This window comes from Orcinus orca, chromosome 14 (assembly GCF_937001465.1).
Source record: "Orcinus orca chromosome 14, mOrcOrc1.1, whole genome shotgun sequence".
NCBI classification, from domain to species: Eukaryota; Metazoa; Chordata; class Mammalia; order Artiodactyla; family Delphinidae; genus Orcinus; species Orcinus orca.
Window position 1 is genome coordinate 10,146,583 of NC_064572.1, and position 18,195 is coordinate 10,164,777.

The 18,195-nt window shown below is 40.3% G+C and overlaps 2 protein-coding genes across 2 annotated transcripts in view; both read left to right on the forward strand.

Annotated features, from left to right (window-relative positions):
* Window positions 1-402: 402 nt before the first annotated feature.
* Window positions 403-3,214, forward strand: MAP10 (microtubule associated protein 10). Its single transcript, XM_004286833.3, is given in 4 exon segments — window positions 403-2,130; window positions 2,133-2,546; window positions 2,549-2,814; window positions 2,816-3,214. Coding segments are annotated over 4 exon segments (2,676 nt in total). The 5' UTR covers window positions 403-407; the 3' UTR covers window positions 3,089-3,214.
* The window catches only part of NTPCR (nucleoside-triphosphatase, cancer-related), a 164,150-nt gene continuing 148,738 nt past the window's right edge, over window positions 2,784-18,195 (forward strand). The window contains exons 1-2 of the mRNA XM_049696806.1: window positions 2,784-2,914; window positions 3,241-3,293. Of these exons, the coding sequence (XP_049552763.1) occupies window positions 3,272-3,293 (22 nt within the window). The 5' untranslated portion in view covers window positions 2,784-2,914; window positions 3,241-3,271. The remainder of the gene's footprint in view (window positions 2,915-3,240; window positions 3,294-18,195) is intronic.

Genomic DNA, 18,195 nt, shown 5'->3' on the forward strand with positions numbered 1-18,195 from the left:
ACCAGCAGCAGAGAAGGCCAGCTGCGGGCAGTTAGCTGGCTTTCTTTAGCCTGGAGATTGGAAAGGGAGCCCTGATTTACTTTTAATATTCTTCTGATAGACCTGAACTGGCTCCAAACTTGCAGGCGACCTGCAGTGATAAAACGTGACCCAAACCAAAAAATAAGCCTTTTTTTTTTTTTTTTCCATTCGTAGCCTCAGTATTATCATAAGTACTGTTTTAACACCAGTCTGGAAAGCAAAGACACACTGAGCAGCGAAAATTCCCACGACTGCCACAGCTCAGACTTGCCCGGGGGCCCTAGCAAGTCTCGCGAGAGAACAAAGCAAGCGCCAGGCTCTCCCTGTTTCTCGCGAGAACCATGGACTTCCAGCCTCCAGCTCACAGCGTTCCCGGGGCAACAGAGATGGCGGCTTTGCTGTCCGAGCGGCTCTTCTTGCTGGACCTGATCGTAGACTGGGTGCGTCTTGAAGCCGGGCTGCCGCCGCCGCCCGTGGTCGCGGCGGCGGCGGCGGCGGCGCAGGAGGAGGAGTCGCCGCCGCGCGGCCTGTGCCCCGCCGTGGCCTTCCGCCTGCTGGACTTCCCCACGCTGCTGGTTTACCCTCCCGGCGGCCCCGCTGCCCCCGCCCCGGAACTTCGGCCCGGCCTGGTCAACTTCGGTCGCGGCAAGTCCTGTCTCTTCCGCCTGCAGCCCGCCAGCCTGCACCGCCTGCTCCTTCGGAGCCCGCTTTACACCTTGCTGCTGCAGCTGCCCCCCGGGCGCCCGACTCCTGCCCCGCAGCTCCTGGGGGCCTGCAGCATCTCTTTGGCCGCCGCGGCCCACAGGGTCCTGGGGCCCGCCGCCTTCGGCTGCTCCCAGGGTCATCGGGGAAGTTTCCCTCTGCAAAACCAAGAGGGGGAGCGGATTGGGCACATTACCCTGGGCTACCGCCTGACTGACCTGGGAAGCAGCTTGCTGGGCCATCTGGAGAGGCCAGTGGCTTCCACAGGAGGTGGAGTGGAGGGTGTGGAGGTCAGTCCCCCAACCTTGCAGGAAAGGCAGCAGCTGCGGCAGCCAGACTCAGAGCCAAGCCCAAGAGATGCTGATAAGCCTCTGGTGGATGTAAAAGTCTCAACGGCAGGGAAGGATTTGAAGGAGGGAGTCTTCCACAGCAGGGCCAACTCTGATTACACGGCTTCCGTGGAGAATGGCAAAACCAACTCCGTTATTTGTTCAAAGGGTAGCAGTGAGAGGAATGTTAGCCCCCCACATCGGGAAGTCACAGAGTTAGACATTGAAACCAACATAATTTGCCCTCCTCCTATGTATTACATTCATGTGACCCAAGAAAAGACACCTCCTAAACAGGGTGAAATCACTATTGAGCCTCAAATGAATGCACCTGAGGAATCGGATGGTACTTTTCTGGAAGAAAAACTTGTAAATCCCCCAACACAGACTAATCCTCCAGAACATACAAATTTTGCAACACATGAGAGGCCTCCAGTGCTTACACACCCTGCACATATTCAGGATGTAGGAGCAAGTAACCAAACTACCTACCATCCTCAAACTGAACAAAATAGGATCAATACCGTAAGGCAGCTGCCTTTGTTAAGTGCTTTGTTGGTTGAGTTGTCCTTGTTATACAACCAACCCATGGCAAGCCCTACTCATATACATCCTCATTTAGCCTGGTTATATAGAACTGAGGACGAGAAGTCACCAGAACCTTCTGCCAACTCCACATGTAAATCTGAATCTAAGGATAAGCTTTCTCTGGGGGAAAAGGAAAAGTCAGTGAGTCTTCAGTATAAAAAGAACCAAACTGAAAATCTTAAGAAAGGTAAATATTTTGAAAAGAAAGGTGGTGTCCCCCCCAAAAGAGTTCCGAGGGGGAAGCTACTTTATGGCTTAACAAACACACTTAAGCTACGTTTAAAGCAAACCAATCCTGATATGTTGGTAGTACACGAAAAGAGAGAAGAGTACAGAAAATCGCAAGCACAAATGTTAGGTGCAAAACTCAGAATTCCATCATCCAAAGTTAAGTTACTAAGTTTTGCAGAACAACATCAGAAGCCACATCAGCTACCTAAAGATGAGTTTTTAGACTCAGATGCATCTTTTGCTGAAAATAGCAATACCTCAAGTTAGTGTGGTTTTTTGATGACCCCAGCACAACTAAAGAAACTAAACTGAAATGTGCAACTGAAAAGACACTTGATGATTTACTGGAAGAAATGGTGAGTCCTGCAAATTCCATTGTCTCAGAAAGGTTTATTCATACAAATATTTTGGGTGGAAGAGTGGCAGTGAAAGTCCAAAGTCCAGGTGATTTCCAACGGGTCACAGTAGTTGACAGAATTGTAGTAGATAAAGAAATAGACGATAAACATGTCAAAATCACTTCTAACGACATTCTTACTGCTGATATGAATGAAAATAATCCAAGTACAAGTAGTTGCTCTGAAAGCATCTCAGAACTAAAGTATTCAGGTGACTTCACCAGTCCTTGCTGTTCTGAAGACACCAGCAGAAGTTTACAAGCTCGTGATAGCAGTCGGGGACAGAAAATCCAAAACATAGTCAACAGACAAGTAAGTCCGGTGAAACAAGGTTGTCCATAAGGAAAAATAGCAGTGAAAAGAGTTCTATTCTTAGCCCACCTTTTTCAGCTGGATCCCCAGTACTCTCATATAAAAGATTTCATATTTCAAAGGCTCAAGATAAAAGTTTGGAGGAAGCGTCTAATATCTCTACCAGTGATTTCTCTTCATCACACTGGACTGAGGAAAAAGAAAACCAGAGAGACCAAAATAGTATGCATAATTTCTAAAGTTCTAAAGAGGAATCAAGACATCCCTACTAAACTTAAAACAAGAACAGGTTGCAAGTCCTCAGAAAAAAGCCAGTCACCTCGGACATCTCAAGTGAGTTCTCATCTGCCTTCTAATTTGTCAGAACTAGAACTTAATGTCCTGGATAGCAGTACATTAGATCCCTTTGAAGAAGTCAGTGATGACCTTGGTTCACTAAACATTTCCAAGCAATGCAGAGTTATTTGCAAATTAGTAATAAATAAACTTCCAGGATATAAGGTGTAAAAATATGTGCTTTTACATAACATTTAATTTATTTTATAACCTGTGTGTAAGTGAAACAATTTTTAATAGCTGTACATTATTTTAAGTACATAAATTTATGTATATAATTTTTCAGAATATAAGTGTTTGTCATTCCTTTGCTGTTTAAATAGGATTCTCCCATTAAATCTGACAAGATTGATCATGGGATCACCTTATAACCCAGGTAAGATTTCAGTTGTTTAATCTTCTAAGAATAAAAGTATCTTCCTAAACTGTCTCTATTAAAGTATCCTAAAGCTGACTGCATGCACACCATTGAAAAGGCTAGTTAATAAAGATAGCTTCAAGTTTTAATGGCAATAAATTGTTTACCAAATATAGAAGACTTACTGTATGAGATGCAGAAAGATACAAAAGAATTTAGGATATAGCGCCAGCAGTTATAAGAGCTTACTGTTCTATATAGATAGGAATTCTTCGGGGAAATCTTCTTGGACGCATACACATTCCATATCTCCAATAGGTGAAGTCCTTTTTATATGCTGTCACAGTGCTCTATATGCTTTTTTTAAAACCACAATTTGTGTGTGTGATTACTTGGTTAATGTTTATCTTATGATAGGTTTAAGTTCTGTGGTGGAAGGGACTGTATCTGTTTTGCGCACCAGTGTGGTCTTAGTATCTGGCACAGTCTCTGGCATGTGGCTGGGATTCAAAAAGCATTTGTTGGACAAATAAATGATGGCCATGCATTGAAAATACCTAACGGGAGGGATTAGAATTGAGCAGTAAAAACAAGCAGAAACCCTAAGTATATCCTTATTGGAGACGTGGTTATTTGACTATAGTATTTTTGTTTTGCTGGAACACCCTTAGGTGTTCTCTGAAGTATTTGGAGAAGGGAACTAAAGAAGTGTCTTCCTATGCAGTTTCTTGCATAGAAATTCAGTTTACTGTCATTTCAGCTTGTTCAAGTTATTTTTAATATAGGACAGTTTGTTTCTATGAAGTCTAGTGATCATTTCTTTATAATTTATTCCATTGATTTTATACTTAGACCTTATTTTGTGTTCAGATATTTACATATGTGTTCTTCTATGTAAATATCGTTATATTTTAATTTTTACCCTTAATTTTTTAATATAGCGAATATTTTTGGATGTATGAGGTGAGGCCCTAATTTTCCTTCCTTTGTAAGTAATTAAATAATTATGTAGGTGTTATCTTTTGAATGATCATAAAAGTAGAATTTCGATAGATGGTAAGAGAAGAAGATGCTATATTTTGAGGAACAATATGAATAAAGAATGATGATGAGAATGAGCATGATGTATTCATGAGACTATGAAAATATTATCTTGATTAGAGCGGTAGAGTCATACTACAGAGGGGTCGAAAGAAAATTTGTTAAGAAAAGTCCCAGATTGTAGGGAGCTTCAAATGTCAAGCACAGTCATAGACACAGTAGAGTATTTTAATTTATAAATGAGCGCCAGTAAGTAGTCATGACATTCTGAATATTTTAAATTACTGAAATAATTTCTTAGAGGTACAGAAATTATTACCAGTGGAAGTTTTGAAATACGTTTAATGGCTAATGGTTTATGGTCTTAATTTTTTGGTAAATACAAAGCATATAGTGTATCATCTCACAAAATTAAAATAATTTACTGGTGGGTGCTGTAGCTAGATAGTCAAATGATACCAGTTTGGCCTGTAAATTGTCAGCAAGTTTTCATTATTATGGAGGAGACAAAATATAAGCAATATCAGAATCATGAGAGAAATAATTCTTTAAAAACTGTTTCATTTGATTGAGAGTAAGTCGTTGTCTATGATGAGAATAGGTGAGGGAAATGAATTCAGTGTGTTTAAGGTACAACAAAGACTAAAGAACTAATGTACTTTAAATTACAAATAGAGTAGTTGAATAAGCTTCTCTTTGAGTTATTCCATGAATACTTATTTCTAGAATTGTGGTGGTGGATTTTCTAGCTTAATTCTGGTGAAAATACCTGTTGTCGTGTATTTAGTACTTCCTCTTTGCGTCCTGTCTTCAAATTGTACTTCATGTTTTAATTCTAAAACCTGTAAACTTAGTTCTTTAAGAATACTATAATAGCTACTACTTCTGAAGCCTTATTTATCTGCTTAATGCCTTAAAATCATTGAAACATGAAATAGTATTTCAGGGTCATAAATAAGGGAGACTGTCGTTTCGTTGTTGGTAAAACTAAGCTCCTGCAATCCAGCCTTTCTGAGCATCTTAGGTATCTAAACTGCTGTGGGCAGAGCTGAATGGGGGTGAGCCACAGAAATAAGGGTAGGGCCTACCCTGCAGCTTAGGAGGCAGCAGCCAGTGATGACAAGTCCTTTGAACTGTTACTATAAGCAGATTTGAAGGGGCCTGTGCAGATGCGTACATCCAATATGTTGTTTTTTTCTCCAGTCACGTGCATGCTGTTGAGGATATCTTTAGATACAAAGAACAATGGTACTGAACTCTCAAGCCCTTGTGGCTTTCTGGTGAGAGCCACCCGTTTACATCTCAGTTTAATTTTTTTGCCTGTACAAGCAGTGCATTTATTATGGAGACTTAGAAACCAGACTTTTATTTGTTGCAAACATACAGGTCAAGACTATAAATTTTAAAAAGTTTTAAATTATCACATTGTATTGTTGGCAAGGCAAAGAAATTTCATAACAAAGCAACATCTAAATAAGATAAATGTATTTATATGTCTATTAGATAAATAGTATTTATATTTGCCTACTCATAAACTGTCCTTGGGCCTAGATATATAGCCATCCTTCAGTCTATTTGTGTTTTAATTTGGGTTAAAGTATCTAGAGAGTTGTACAGAATGACAGTTTGTGAGCCAAGACTTGCTGGATTCTCCTCTTCTCATTTTTAACCTAAAACAGTACCAGGATAATTTACTTGGTTAAGGACCAAGGCATTTTTAATGTTTTTCTCCAGAGATCTAACTGTCATGCCAGGAAATAATAGACTTCAGGATGAACATTATTAGGTTGCAGTGCCAAGCCATAGTAGTAGAAATATTTCCTTATTTTCCAAATATTACTTATATCTCTGTTATACGAATAATATATGTAAATTCTAGAAAAAAATAGAAAATTCAGATAAGAATTTTGTTTTTGCTTTAAAATTGTGTATTAAGGGAAGGTTATGGTCCTTTCCTTTCAAAATCCCACTGAAATGAGAGAAGAGATGTAAAAATAAGAATGAACCCTTAGTAGCCCCAGAGATCTGGAAGATACAAAGCAGATGGGATTAGGTTGGCCAAAAATGGACTAGAAATCTACTCTTCAACATCGCCCAGTGAGGTGCTGCTGGAGAGATGAGAAGATGATGTTTTTTAACAGAGCCCGAGATAAACGTCAAATTCAGTCAGCAGGCCTTGGGAAGGAGTAGGTCATGGGACACCGGCGGTAGAAACTGAACCCTGAGCGTGATGGAGAGGCTGGGCCTGGGCTAAAGGTTATCTACTAGAAAAGGTGCTGGGGCCACAGAGGAAAACGAATATTTTCGCTTTGGACAGCAAAACATGTTAACAGGGCCTTTCTGAATTTTATTGGAGAGACGACTAACCCTAGTGGCAAATTAAAGCGTTACAACCCTGATCTTTGGAGGCAGATGGATGGTGTTTGCGTCTTTGATCATGTGTTATATGATTTTCTGAGATTATTTCTTCATTACAGGATTAGGTTGGGGATTGAATCAAATACCATTTATCTAGCATATATGACAGTGAATGTGCCTGGGAGTGTTGGTGTATTTAATAGTACAGAGAATGTACCACGGTATCTGTGTGCCTGCCCTAGGGGGATATATCTTCAATAAAACCTCAGTCAGGAAATCAACTCTTCCTTCCAAATGGTTAAAACAAATGTTCCATTTGACATTGTAACTGAGTGGGAGAACCCCTGGCAGCAGGAATCCTTGGAAAGGTTTGGGTTTTAATAAAGAATGTGTTTGTCCAGGAGCAGGCCAGGATGGGAGATTAGATAAGCTCCCAAGTAATGGTACAAGATAACAGCTGAAGGTCATAAGGTGAAAGAAAGCATGTGGAATGGAACAGGTCCATGAGTCAGTATATGAGTCACTTATTACAGGTTCAGAAACCTATACTTGCAAGCTTGACTATTTAGGACACCTTGTTTTATTCGTTTATTTTCTGTTTTCTTCTTGGTTTTAATATAGTTCTTTTTGAAGGATCTTATAGTTGAGCTGTGAGAGCAATTGGAAATGGATTTAGTGTGACTCATAATTGAGCTGAAATCCTAAAGGAGGAGCAGTAAACCCCCAGGGTCTACATAGTGAAAGACTGGGAAAAAAAGACAACCCCTTTTGTACCCAGAGATTTCTCCTTCAGCTTTTATCTCCTAGAAACCTTGGAGGGTTTTGCTTTTTGTCTCATTGAGGGAAGCTGCTCAATTACAGAGAGTTTCACACCCAACAACTGCCTGGAGGAATGTATTTCATAACTTGTGATTTTGGTGTCAACGCTGTGGAGAGAATTGGGATGGAATTCTGGACTCAGAATGACATAAAAAAATAATGGATTGCTTTACATGCGGAGGAACCTGTTGTCAGAAGAGTTGGTCTGAAAATGATTGCTTGCATATCCAGAATTCTTAAGAGTATTTCGAAGTACTTTGGGACAGTATTTGTTAACCTGGGGGAAGAGATCTTTTTAATCGTCTGGAAAAGTTCCAAGTGTGAATGCTGGCATCTTGTCAGCAAAGTTCTCCATATCCCTGACTCCCTCTGTAGTAGTCAGAAACCAGATATTTAGGGAGGCACATTTTTTTATTTTCAGATGGCACTGTCTTGCATTTAGAGCTCTAACTCAATTGTTTTTACTAAACCAAAGGTATGCTCTCCTGCATCAACAAAGAAATACCCGTCTCTATGCTGAGAATATGATTATACTGAATCCCAGTGTGGTATTAAAAAGCAGCTGAAATTTTTAGACAATTACAGTCAGAAAAGAAAGCTTGAATTCATAGGAATTTGGAGCTAGAAGATACTTTGGAAATCATTTAGTTCAGCTCCTTCATTTTATAAATCAGGAATGTGGCCCCAAATAATGAAGTTTGCTACTCTCTTGCTCCCCTCTTTCCATTAGAAGGTGCCACTTCATGTGTCAGACTGGGGTCATAGCAAACCCAAACTGTGTGTCTGGCAGACTTTCTATAACATTCATATTGAAAACACTAACCAAAAACTGAACTGACTTAGAGATGTGGGAATTTATCCTCTGTGCCACAGGGAAGGCATCTGTGTTTGGTGTCAGGCAGACCTGTTAAGAGTCCTGGCTCCTCCACTCACCTGTTAATCTTAGGCAAGTCTCTCTGGGACTCAGTTTTCACACCTATAAAATGGAGAAATCAATCATCATGCCGAAAGTGCAGCAATAGTGACATCATCCAATATGACTTTCTTAATAATGTTCAACATCAATGCAGCATCAGTGCAGGTCAAGTCCAGGTAGGGGATGTGTACCAGAAGATGGTCTCCTGATGGTGAGACACAATAATAGCAGCACTTCTGACACATGGGTACCACCCATACTTGCCGGAAACCAGACGACTTGATACATGAGTCCTTCTAACTAAAGGACATCATGAACCCAGTGGCCTCCTGAATTTAACTGCCAATCTCCGTGTCAGTTCAGTGCTATACTTTCCTCTCCTTGATGAACTTCACCATTGAAACCCCACCTTTTGGACTTCCCTGGTGGTGCAGTGGTTAAGAATCCGACTGCCAATGCAGGGGACATGGGTTCAAGCCCTGGTCAGGGAAGATCCCACATACTGCGGAGCAACTAAGCCCGTGAGCCACAACTACTGAGCCTGCGCTCTAGAGCCCGTGAGCCACAACTACTGAAGCCTGTGCACCTAGAGCCCGTGCTCCTCAACAAGAGAAGCCACTGCAGTGAGAAGCCTGCTCACCACAACAAAGAGTAGCCCCCGCTCGCCACAGCCAGAGAAAGCCTGCATGCAGCAACGAAGACCCAGTCCAGCCAAAAATAAATAAATAAATTTATTAAAAAAAAGAAAAAGAAGCCCCACCTTCCATCCCATGCCCTATTGCCTGATCCTCAGCTAGAAGTGAGGAACCTGCTTATGTTATAGAAAAGAAGATAGATTCTTGACAACTGTGAAGGCAGCAACAGGTATGGCTCATCAGAAGTAGGGTAGGTCAGAGGAGCTGCCTCGTGAACTTCCACACTCTTAGACACGTACGCGGATAGCCATGGGTTAGCCTTCCTGGGGGGCAACCTAAAGAATGACCCAGCTGTACTTGATGTTCCCTTAAAAAGGAGGGGCTCAGAAACACGTTAGTAGGGCTGGTTTCACGGGAATGCAGCCTATGCAGTTGCATAAACCCTGCACTCAGAGGAGCCTCACACTGGGTTTAATGCTCTGCTATTGTCATCTTGAAATTCTTAATAGTTTTCTCTTTGCGCTTGTGTTTTTGAGTGAAGTCTAACGAGACAGCAGTGCATCCACATCAGCAGGGGAGATGTGCACCATGTGTGTGTCCACCCCTGTTGCTTCCCACCCCACTCATAGATAGCTGTATGGCTTCTGTAGACAATTACCTTCTACTCAGAAGGGCACTGCGTATGGTTTAAGGTCCTGCTATCACTGTCTTGAAATTCTTAACAATTTTCTCTGTGTTGTGTAAACATGGAAATTCAAGTCTGATGGGACAACGGCACATGTGCCAGAGTAAAGAGGCACAGCCTGTATATTTATCGCTTTGCTGCCCTGTTTGCATACAGTGTTCGTGGAACCCCGAAAGCACAAAATTCCATGGGACTCACTGCATGTGGGAGCTCAGTGCGACTTAACACAAATTAGGTGAGCGCATTCCATCTACAACTGGGAAGCCCCGGGAGGCAGGATCTCTGTGTGAGCCAGAGCTGGCTTCAAGCTCAGAAGGAAGGCAGTGATGTTCCAAGAAGCATGAATGACCAAGGAACCCCATCATATCTTTTCTCGCTCGTGTTACTTCCCTGTGTTAGCCGACCACTGATGTTGAAAATGATGACACAGAAGGACAGAGAAAGATAGAGCAACCCAGAGTTCCTTGTCCTTCCAGCTCTTCCTTAGTCATCAGAAAGCCAGTGGTGGAGGGTGTTGGTAGGATGTGCAGGTATCAAGAAGTGAAATAGAATACTTGAGTTAGTTTAGTTGGGGCAGCATTTCCACTGTCTGTGTGCACGTCAACATTACAAGGTGCCAATTGTGTAATTTTGATGATTCCACATACAAGTAAATGTTCTATTCATATTTAAAGCTGATGTTGCACAATATAAAGATGAACAGTAAAAATTATGTTAATTGTGTAAGATTTTAATTTTTCTTTACTTTGAAAGACATTAAACAGGCAGAGTTCTAAAATGACCCCCCAGTGACCTATGCCCTTGTACAATGCCTCCCTTTGCATGTTGGCAGGACCTGTAGTTTGCTTCTAACTAATAGAATATGGCAGAGGTGAAAGAGTTTGGCACATGTAATGAAAGCCCCTCATCACACAGGGAGATCAGCTTGGTGCTTTGTGTCCACCTAGAGGGGTGGGAAGGAGACACAAGAGGGAGGGGATATGGGGATGTATGTATACATACAGCTGATTCACTTTGTTATACAGCAGAAACTAACACACCATTGTAAAGCAATTATACTCCAATAAAGATGTAAAAAAATAATAAAAATAAAGACATGGAAAATTTTAAAAAGCCCCTCATCAGTTAACTTTAATCAAAAATAAATAAATAAATAAAATTAAAAAATAAAGTAAATCAAAGTGAGATTACCCTAGGTGGGCCATACCTAATCAGGCATACCCTTTAAAAGCGGTTAGAAGCGAGACACTCTTTCTTCTGCTGGCCTTGAAGAAACAGGCACCATGAGTCCTGCAGCTGAAAAACAAAATACTTTGTGCCAACAACAGCGTGAGCTTGAAAGAGGAGGACTCAAACCTCAGATGAGACTCCAGCCCTGGGCAACACCTAGACTGAAGCCTGTGAGACCCTGGGCAGAGGACACAGCTATACATGCCTGGACTCCTGACCCACAGATTCCATGGGGTAGTACACAGGTGTTGTTTGAAGTTGCTAAGTTTGGGGTAATTTGTCGTGCGGCCATAGAAAAATTAATACAAATAGACAATAAAAACACTGTGAAAAGTTGAGAGGGAGACCTTGGAAGAAAGGGAGAAGCTTTATATTTTAGGCACTCCCTGTTCTTTGAACAAGTCCTGCATTTTTACTTTTCACTGAGCCCCCAGATTCTGCAGCTGGCCCTGGCTGTTACTCCAGGCTGGTAGAGGCACAGCCAATGGCCTGCAGGCTTCCTACTTGACTCTGCAGTGCACATAGTCTTTAGCACAGCCTTTCTGGACATGGCTGGTGTGTATCATGCTTGGGAATACCTTGTGGAGGTTATATATTTCCTCTGTAGGATCTGAATATTATCTTTAAATTTTTAAATTTACAGTCTGAACGAAAATGCGTACATTTCACGCTAGTGATAAATTTGGCTTCTGAAACTTTTATATGTAATTGCTCGTAGCAATTCTTTGGAGGTAGAACTAATGTAATTCTGCATACAATATTTTTAGTGCATAACAAAAATGGTTGAACAATACATAACCATTTATGAACTGTTTCCTATTTATTCTTGTCAGTTAAAATAATTTCTACGGCTTTTTTAAAGGACTGGCTCTCTCCATAATGTTTCTTTAGCACTAGTTGCAAACTGCTGCAGTCGTGCCATTTCCTCAATATGGTTCGTTTTGCAGATGATCTGGGGGTATGTGTGTGTAACCACTATGGCCCACAGCTCTAGTTTGGAAAACAAATACAATGATTCTCCTATTATATTCCAGTAGACTGTGCCAGCTCCACATATTTATGTTAGCAGGAAACCCAGCATCAAACTTTTATGAACTCTGCCATCCCAAAGGACCGGGGTCCTGAGATGCTTACTTGGTCTTATTTAAGTGGCCTCTCGCGCTTACAAATGCCAGGCCAACCTGCTAACTAGTTGGCCTCGGTTTTCAGCTGCCATGGTTCCTACTGCGGCGACAAAGTGTGGCATCCGAAGACCAGATGCTTCCGTGGTCCTGATTCCACCACAGTTTGCGAGGGTGCAAGTTACTTTGGTTTTTGCTCACAGGTTCGCATTCACAGTGTGGCTGGATCTGGAATTGTCTTAAAGCCCTTCCCCCTGATGATCTAGACACTCTGTGCAGAGCAAGGGCCACTAGGACAGGTTAAGAACCTTTTCTTGTTTGCTGTGGGGTCTTCAGGGTCCTTTCCTGCCAGGGAACTTTGGCTGAAACAATCCTAAAACATCAGAGTTCCTAATTATTTCAAACATCTAAAGGGAAGGAGTCATGGGCTGGATTCTGTTCTTTGAAACCTACTGAACCCCGTGAAAATCTACTTCTTTTCTCTCAGTTTCCACCGAATCAAAAAACGGATCTGATTCTTAAGGCCTGTGGATGTATATACTTATGTTTACATAACAGAGACCTCTGTAGTGTTGTAAGAAGAGTCCAAGAACTTTTCTGGAGGATGTTCTATGTCCCGTTACGGAAAAGCAATCGGCAGCCCTGGCTTAAAATAATTAATAAATAAAACTGACTTTCCCTGTGCCAGGCACCTTCTACATGTGTATGTGTTGAGAATGTCTTATTCAGTTTTGTTTTCCTCCCTCATACCCAGCGAGGAGCCTACTGCAGCCCCTTTCGTAAAGTATATGTTTAATGGATGTTGGTGGAATTGAATAGAAACAGTAATTAAAACTTGCATCTATTCATAGTTTACAAATCAGGGTCTTGTATACTTTGTCTGCCTCACCACTTAGCTAAGAGCTCTGCCACCCGGAAATCTGGGTGCTGGGGCCCTGGGAACAGTGACCCATGAAACTAACTTACTTCGTCCCCTGTGATCCTAAGTAATAAATCACGGTCAAAGCTTTTGGTTGATTCCTGCAACCAGTTCATTCGGCTGATAATCCTTAGGTCCACCTTGGTTAAGAATGAGCTGACCACAGGCCAGGAAGACACCCTGATCATCCTTGATGTCAACCTTGTTCTCCAGATTTACTCTCAGATCGGTTATGCAAGCCGACTCCCCAGAGTCCGGGTGCATTTGTGTAGCGGATGCTTTTCTGGCTGACAGCTATTCCAACATATGGCGCCTCCTAAGAAGCACCAGAAGATTGAAGTATTCTGATCTCCGTGCTTCGACTGCATTTCTCAAAATAGCTTGGTTATAAAACTCACAACAAATAACACTTCCTTTGACACTCAAAGTGTTAGGAAGAGCTAGACTATGGTGTGTATCTAGACCACTTTGTACCTGAATTTAAATTTTTAACATTCTCTTTAGGGGCAGCCAGTTTCACTGTGTGCATTTTAAAGAACAAGAATGTGTTTGAATGAATGTGTCTGGTCTCCAATCTGTGGGCCCATTCACTTGTTTTTATTGTGTAATATTTTAAACATTGAGAAGAATAAGTAATACAACCAGGTCCTGTGTACACATCACCCAGATTTAACCCCGTGCTGGCGTTGTGCCACGCTTGCTTGCCTGCACTGCGCTCTCTCTCTCTCTCTCTCTCTCTGTCTCTCTCTCTCATAAACAAAACATACAGCTACCAATGAAAGCCCCTTTGCTTCCTCTCCATTTCTTTGCCCTCCTTTCCAAGGGGTACCCGTTACTCTGGGTTACTGTATACCCTTCCCATTCCCATGGGAGGGGACATGTAGGTTGTTTCCAAATTTTTCTTATTACCAACAGTGCTGCAATTAACATTCTTGTCCCTCTGTGCACATGTGCTCAAATCTCCTTAGGATTTTATACCTGGAATTGGCATTTCCAGCTTCTATGGTGTACACGTCTTCAGCACTGCCAGATCACTCTCCAGGGTAGTTGAACCAGTGTACTGTGCCGCCACCAGCATGTGAGGACACCTCTTTCTTCATATTCTATCACGAAACTTGGTAAAGAGTAGACATTTTCATTTTCACTGCTATGTTTAACTATTGTAACTTTACAATAACTACTGAAATCTAGAAAGGCAAGTCCACTCCCTTCTTTTTTTATGTTGTCTAAGCCAAGCAGTTCTCAAACTTCTTGAAGCCTGTAAACTCTCAGAAATTCTTGAGTACTCCAAAGAGCTTTTGTTTATGTGGATTATTTCTATCAACATTTCCTAGAAATTGAAAGTGTGAAGCTTTTAAAATGTGTAGTGAATTCATTTAAAAGCAACATTAGTAAACCCGTTACATGTGAACATGAATAACACTTTTTAAAAATTTTATTTATTTTTATACAGCATATTCTTATTCCCTGTTTTACACATATTAGTGTATACATGTCAATCCCAATCTCCCAATTCATCCCACCCCCACCCCCACCCCCCCTTCCCACCTTGGTGTCCATACATTTGTTCTCTACTTCTGTGTGTATATTTCTGCCTTGCAAACCGGTTCATCTGCAGCATTTTTCTAGAATCTACATATATGCATCAATATATGATATTTATTTTTCTCTTTCTGACTTACTTCACTCTGTATGACAGTGTTTAGGTCCGTCCACGTCTTGACAAATGACCCAATTTCATTCCTTATTATGGCTAAGTAATATTCCATTGTATATATATACCACATCTTTATCCATTCATCTGTTGATGGGCATTTAGGTTGCTTCCATATCCTGGCTGTTGTAAATAGTGCTGCAATGAACACTGGGGTGCATGTGTCTTTTTGAATTATAGTTTTCTCTGGACATATACCCAGTAGTGGGATTGCTGGGTCATATGGTAACTCTATTTTTAGTTTTCTAAGGAACCTCCATAGTGTTCTCCATAGTGGCTGTATCAATTTACATTCTCACCAACAGTGCAAGAGGGTTCCCTTTTCTCCACACCCTCTCCAGCATTTGTTGTTTGTAGATTTTCTGATGATGCCCATTCTGACTGCTGTGAGGTGATACCTCATTGTAGTTGTGATTTGCATTTCTCTAATAATTAGTGATGTTGAGCAGCTTTTCATGTGCCTCTTGGTCATCTGTATGTCTTCTTTGGAGAGATGTCTATTCTGCCTATTTTTTGATTGGGTTGTTTGTTTTTTTGATATAGAGCTGCATAAGCCGTTTATATATTTTGTAGTTTAATCCTTTGTCCCTTGATTTGTTTGCAGATATTTTCTCCCATTCTGAGGGTTTTCGTCTTGATTAGAGTTTCCTTTGTTTTTCAAAAGCTAAGTTTGATTGGGTTCCATTTGTTTATTTTTCTTTTTATTTCCATTACTCTAGGAGAAGGGTCAAAAAAGATCTTGCTCTGATTTATGTTGAAGAGTGTTCTTCCTATGTTTTCCTCTAAGAGTTTTATAGTGTCCAGTCTTACATTTAGGTCTTTAATCCACTTTGAGTTTATTTTTATGTGTGTTGTTAGGGAGTGTTCTAATTTCATTCTTTTCCATGTAGCTGTCCAGTTTTCCCAGCACCACTTACTGAAGAGACTGTCTTTTCTCCACTGTATATCCTCACCTCCTTTGTCATAGATTAGTTGACGCTAGGTGCATGGGTTTTCTCTGGACTTTCTATCCTGTTCCATTGATGTATTTGTTTTTGTGCAAGTACCATATTCTCTTGATTACTGTAACTTCGTAGTATAGTCTGAAGTCAGGGAATCTGATTCCTCCGGCTCTGTTTTTTTCCCTCAAGACTGCTTTGGGTATTCGGGGTCTTTTGTGTCTCCATACAAATTTTAAGATTTTTTGTTCATGTTCTGTAAAAAATGCCATTGGTAATTCGATAGGGATTGCACTAAATCTATAGATTGCTTTGGATAGTATAGTCATTTTCACAATATGGATTCTTCCAATCCAAGAACATGGTATATCTCTCCATCTGTTTGTGTCATCTTTGATTTCTTTCATCAGTGTCTTATAGTTTTCTGAGTACAGACCTTTTACCTCCTGAGGTAGGTTTATTCCTAGGTATTTTATTCTTTTTGTTGCAATGGTGAGTGGGATTGTTTCCTTCATTTCTCTTTCTGATCTTTCGTTGTTAGTGTATAGGAATGCAAGAGATTTTTGTGCATTAATTTTGAATCCTGCAACTTTATCAAATTCATTGATTAGCTCTAGTCATTTTCTGGTGGCATCTTTAGGATTATCTGTGTATAGTATCATGTCATCTGCAAACAGTGACAGTTTTACTTCTTCTTTTCCAATTTGTATTCCTTTTATTTCTTTTTCTTCTCCGATTGCCATGGCTAGGACTTCCAAAACTATGTTGAAGAATAATGGTGAAGGTGGACATCCTTGTCTTGTTCCTGATCTTAGAGGAAATGCTTTCAGTTTTTCACCATTGAGGATGATGTTGGCTGTGGGTTTTTCGTATATGGCCTTTATTATGTTGAGGTAGCTTCCCTCTATGCCCACTTTCAGGAGAGTTTTTATCATAAATGGCTGTTGAATTTTGTCAGAAGCTTTTTCTGCATCAATTGAGATGATCATTTGATTTTTATTTCTCAGTTTGTTAATATGGTGTATCACATTGATTGATTTGCATATATTGAAGAATCCTTACTTCCCTGGGATAAATCCCACTTGATCGTGGTGTATGATCCTTTTAATGTATTGTTGGATTCTGTTTCCTAGTATTTTGTTGATGATTTTTGCATCTGTATTCATCAGTGATACTGGTCTGTAATTTTATTTTGTTTGTAGTATCTCTGTCTCATTTTGGTATCAGGATGATCATGGCCTCGTAGAATGAGTTTGGGAGTGTTCCTTCCTCTGCAAAATTTTGGAAGAGTTTGAGAAAGATGGGTGTTAGCTCTTCTCTAAATGTTTGATAGAATTCTCCTGTGAAGCCATCTCATCCTGGATTTTTGTGTGTTGGAAGATTTTTTATCCCAGTTTCAATTTCATTACTTGTGATTGGTCTGATCATATTTTCTATTTCTTCCTGGTTCAGTCTTGGAAGGTTATACCTTTCTAAGAATTTGTCCATTTCTTCAAGGTTGTCCATTTTATTGGCATAGAGTTGCTTGTAGTAGTCTCTTATGATGCTTTGTATTTCTGTTGTGTCTGTTGTAACTTCTCCTTTTTCATTTCTAATTTTATTGATTTGAGTCCTCTCCCTCTTTTTCTTGATGAGTTTGTTTATATTCTCAAAGAACCAGCTTTTAGTTTTATTGATCTTTGCTATTGTTTTCTTTGTTTCTATTTCATTTATTTCTGTTCTGATCTTTATGATTTGTTTCCTTCTACTAACTTCGGGTTTTGTTTGTTCTTCTTTCTCTAATTCCTTTAGGTGTAGGGTAAGATTGTTTATTTGAGATTTTTCTTGTTTCTTGAGGTAGGATTGTACTGCTATAAACTTCCCTCTTAGAACTGCTTTTGCTGCATCCCACAGGTTTTGGATTGCCGTGTTTTCATTGTCATTTGTCTCTAGGTGTTTTTTGATTTCCTCTTTGATTTTTTCAGTCATCTCTTGGTTATTTAGTAATGTATTGTTTAGGCTCCATGTGTTCGTGTTTTTTACATTTTTTCCCCTGTAATTTATTTCTAATCTCATAACATTGTGGTTGGAAAAGATGTTTGATACGATTTCAATTTTCTTAAATTTACCGAGGCTTGATTTGTGACCCAAGATATGATCTATCCTGGAGAATGTTCCATGTGCACTTGAGAAGAAAGTGTAATCCGCTGTTTTCGGATGGAATGTTCTGTAAATATCAATTAAATCTATCTGGTCTATTGTGTCATTTAAAGCTTGTGTTTCCTTATTAATTTTCTGTCTGGATGATCTGTCCCCTGGTGTAAGTGAGGTGTTAAAATCCCCCACTATTATTTAGTTACTGTCGATTTCCTCTTTTGTAGCTGTTAGCATTTGCCTTACGTATGGAGGTGCTCTTATTTTGGGTGCATATAGATTTGTAATTGTTATATCTTCTTCTTGGATTGATCCCTTGATCATTGTGTAGTGTCCTTCTTTGTGTCTTGTAACATTCTTTATTTTAAAGTCTATTTTATCTGATATGGGTATTGCTACTCCAGCTTTCTT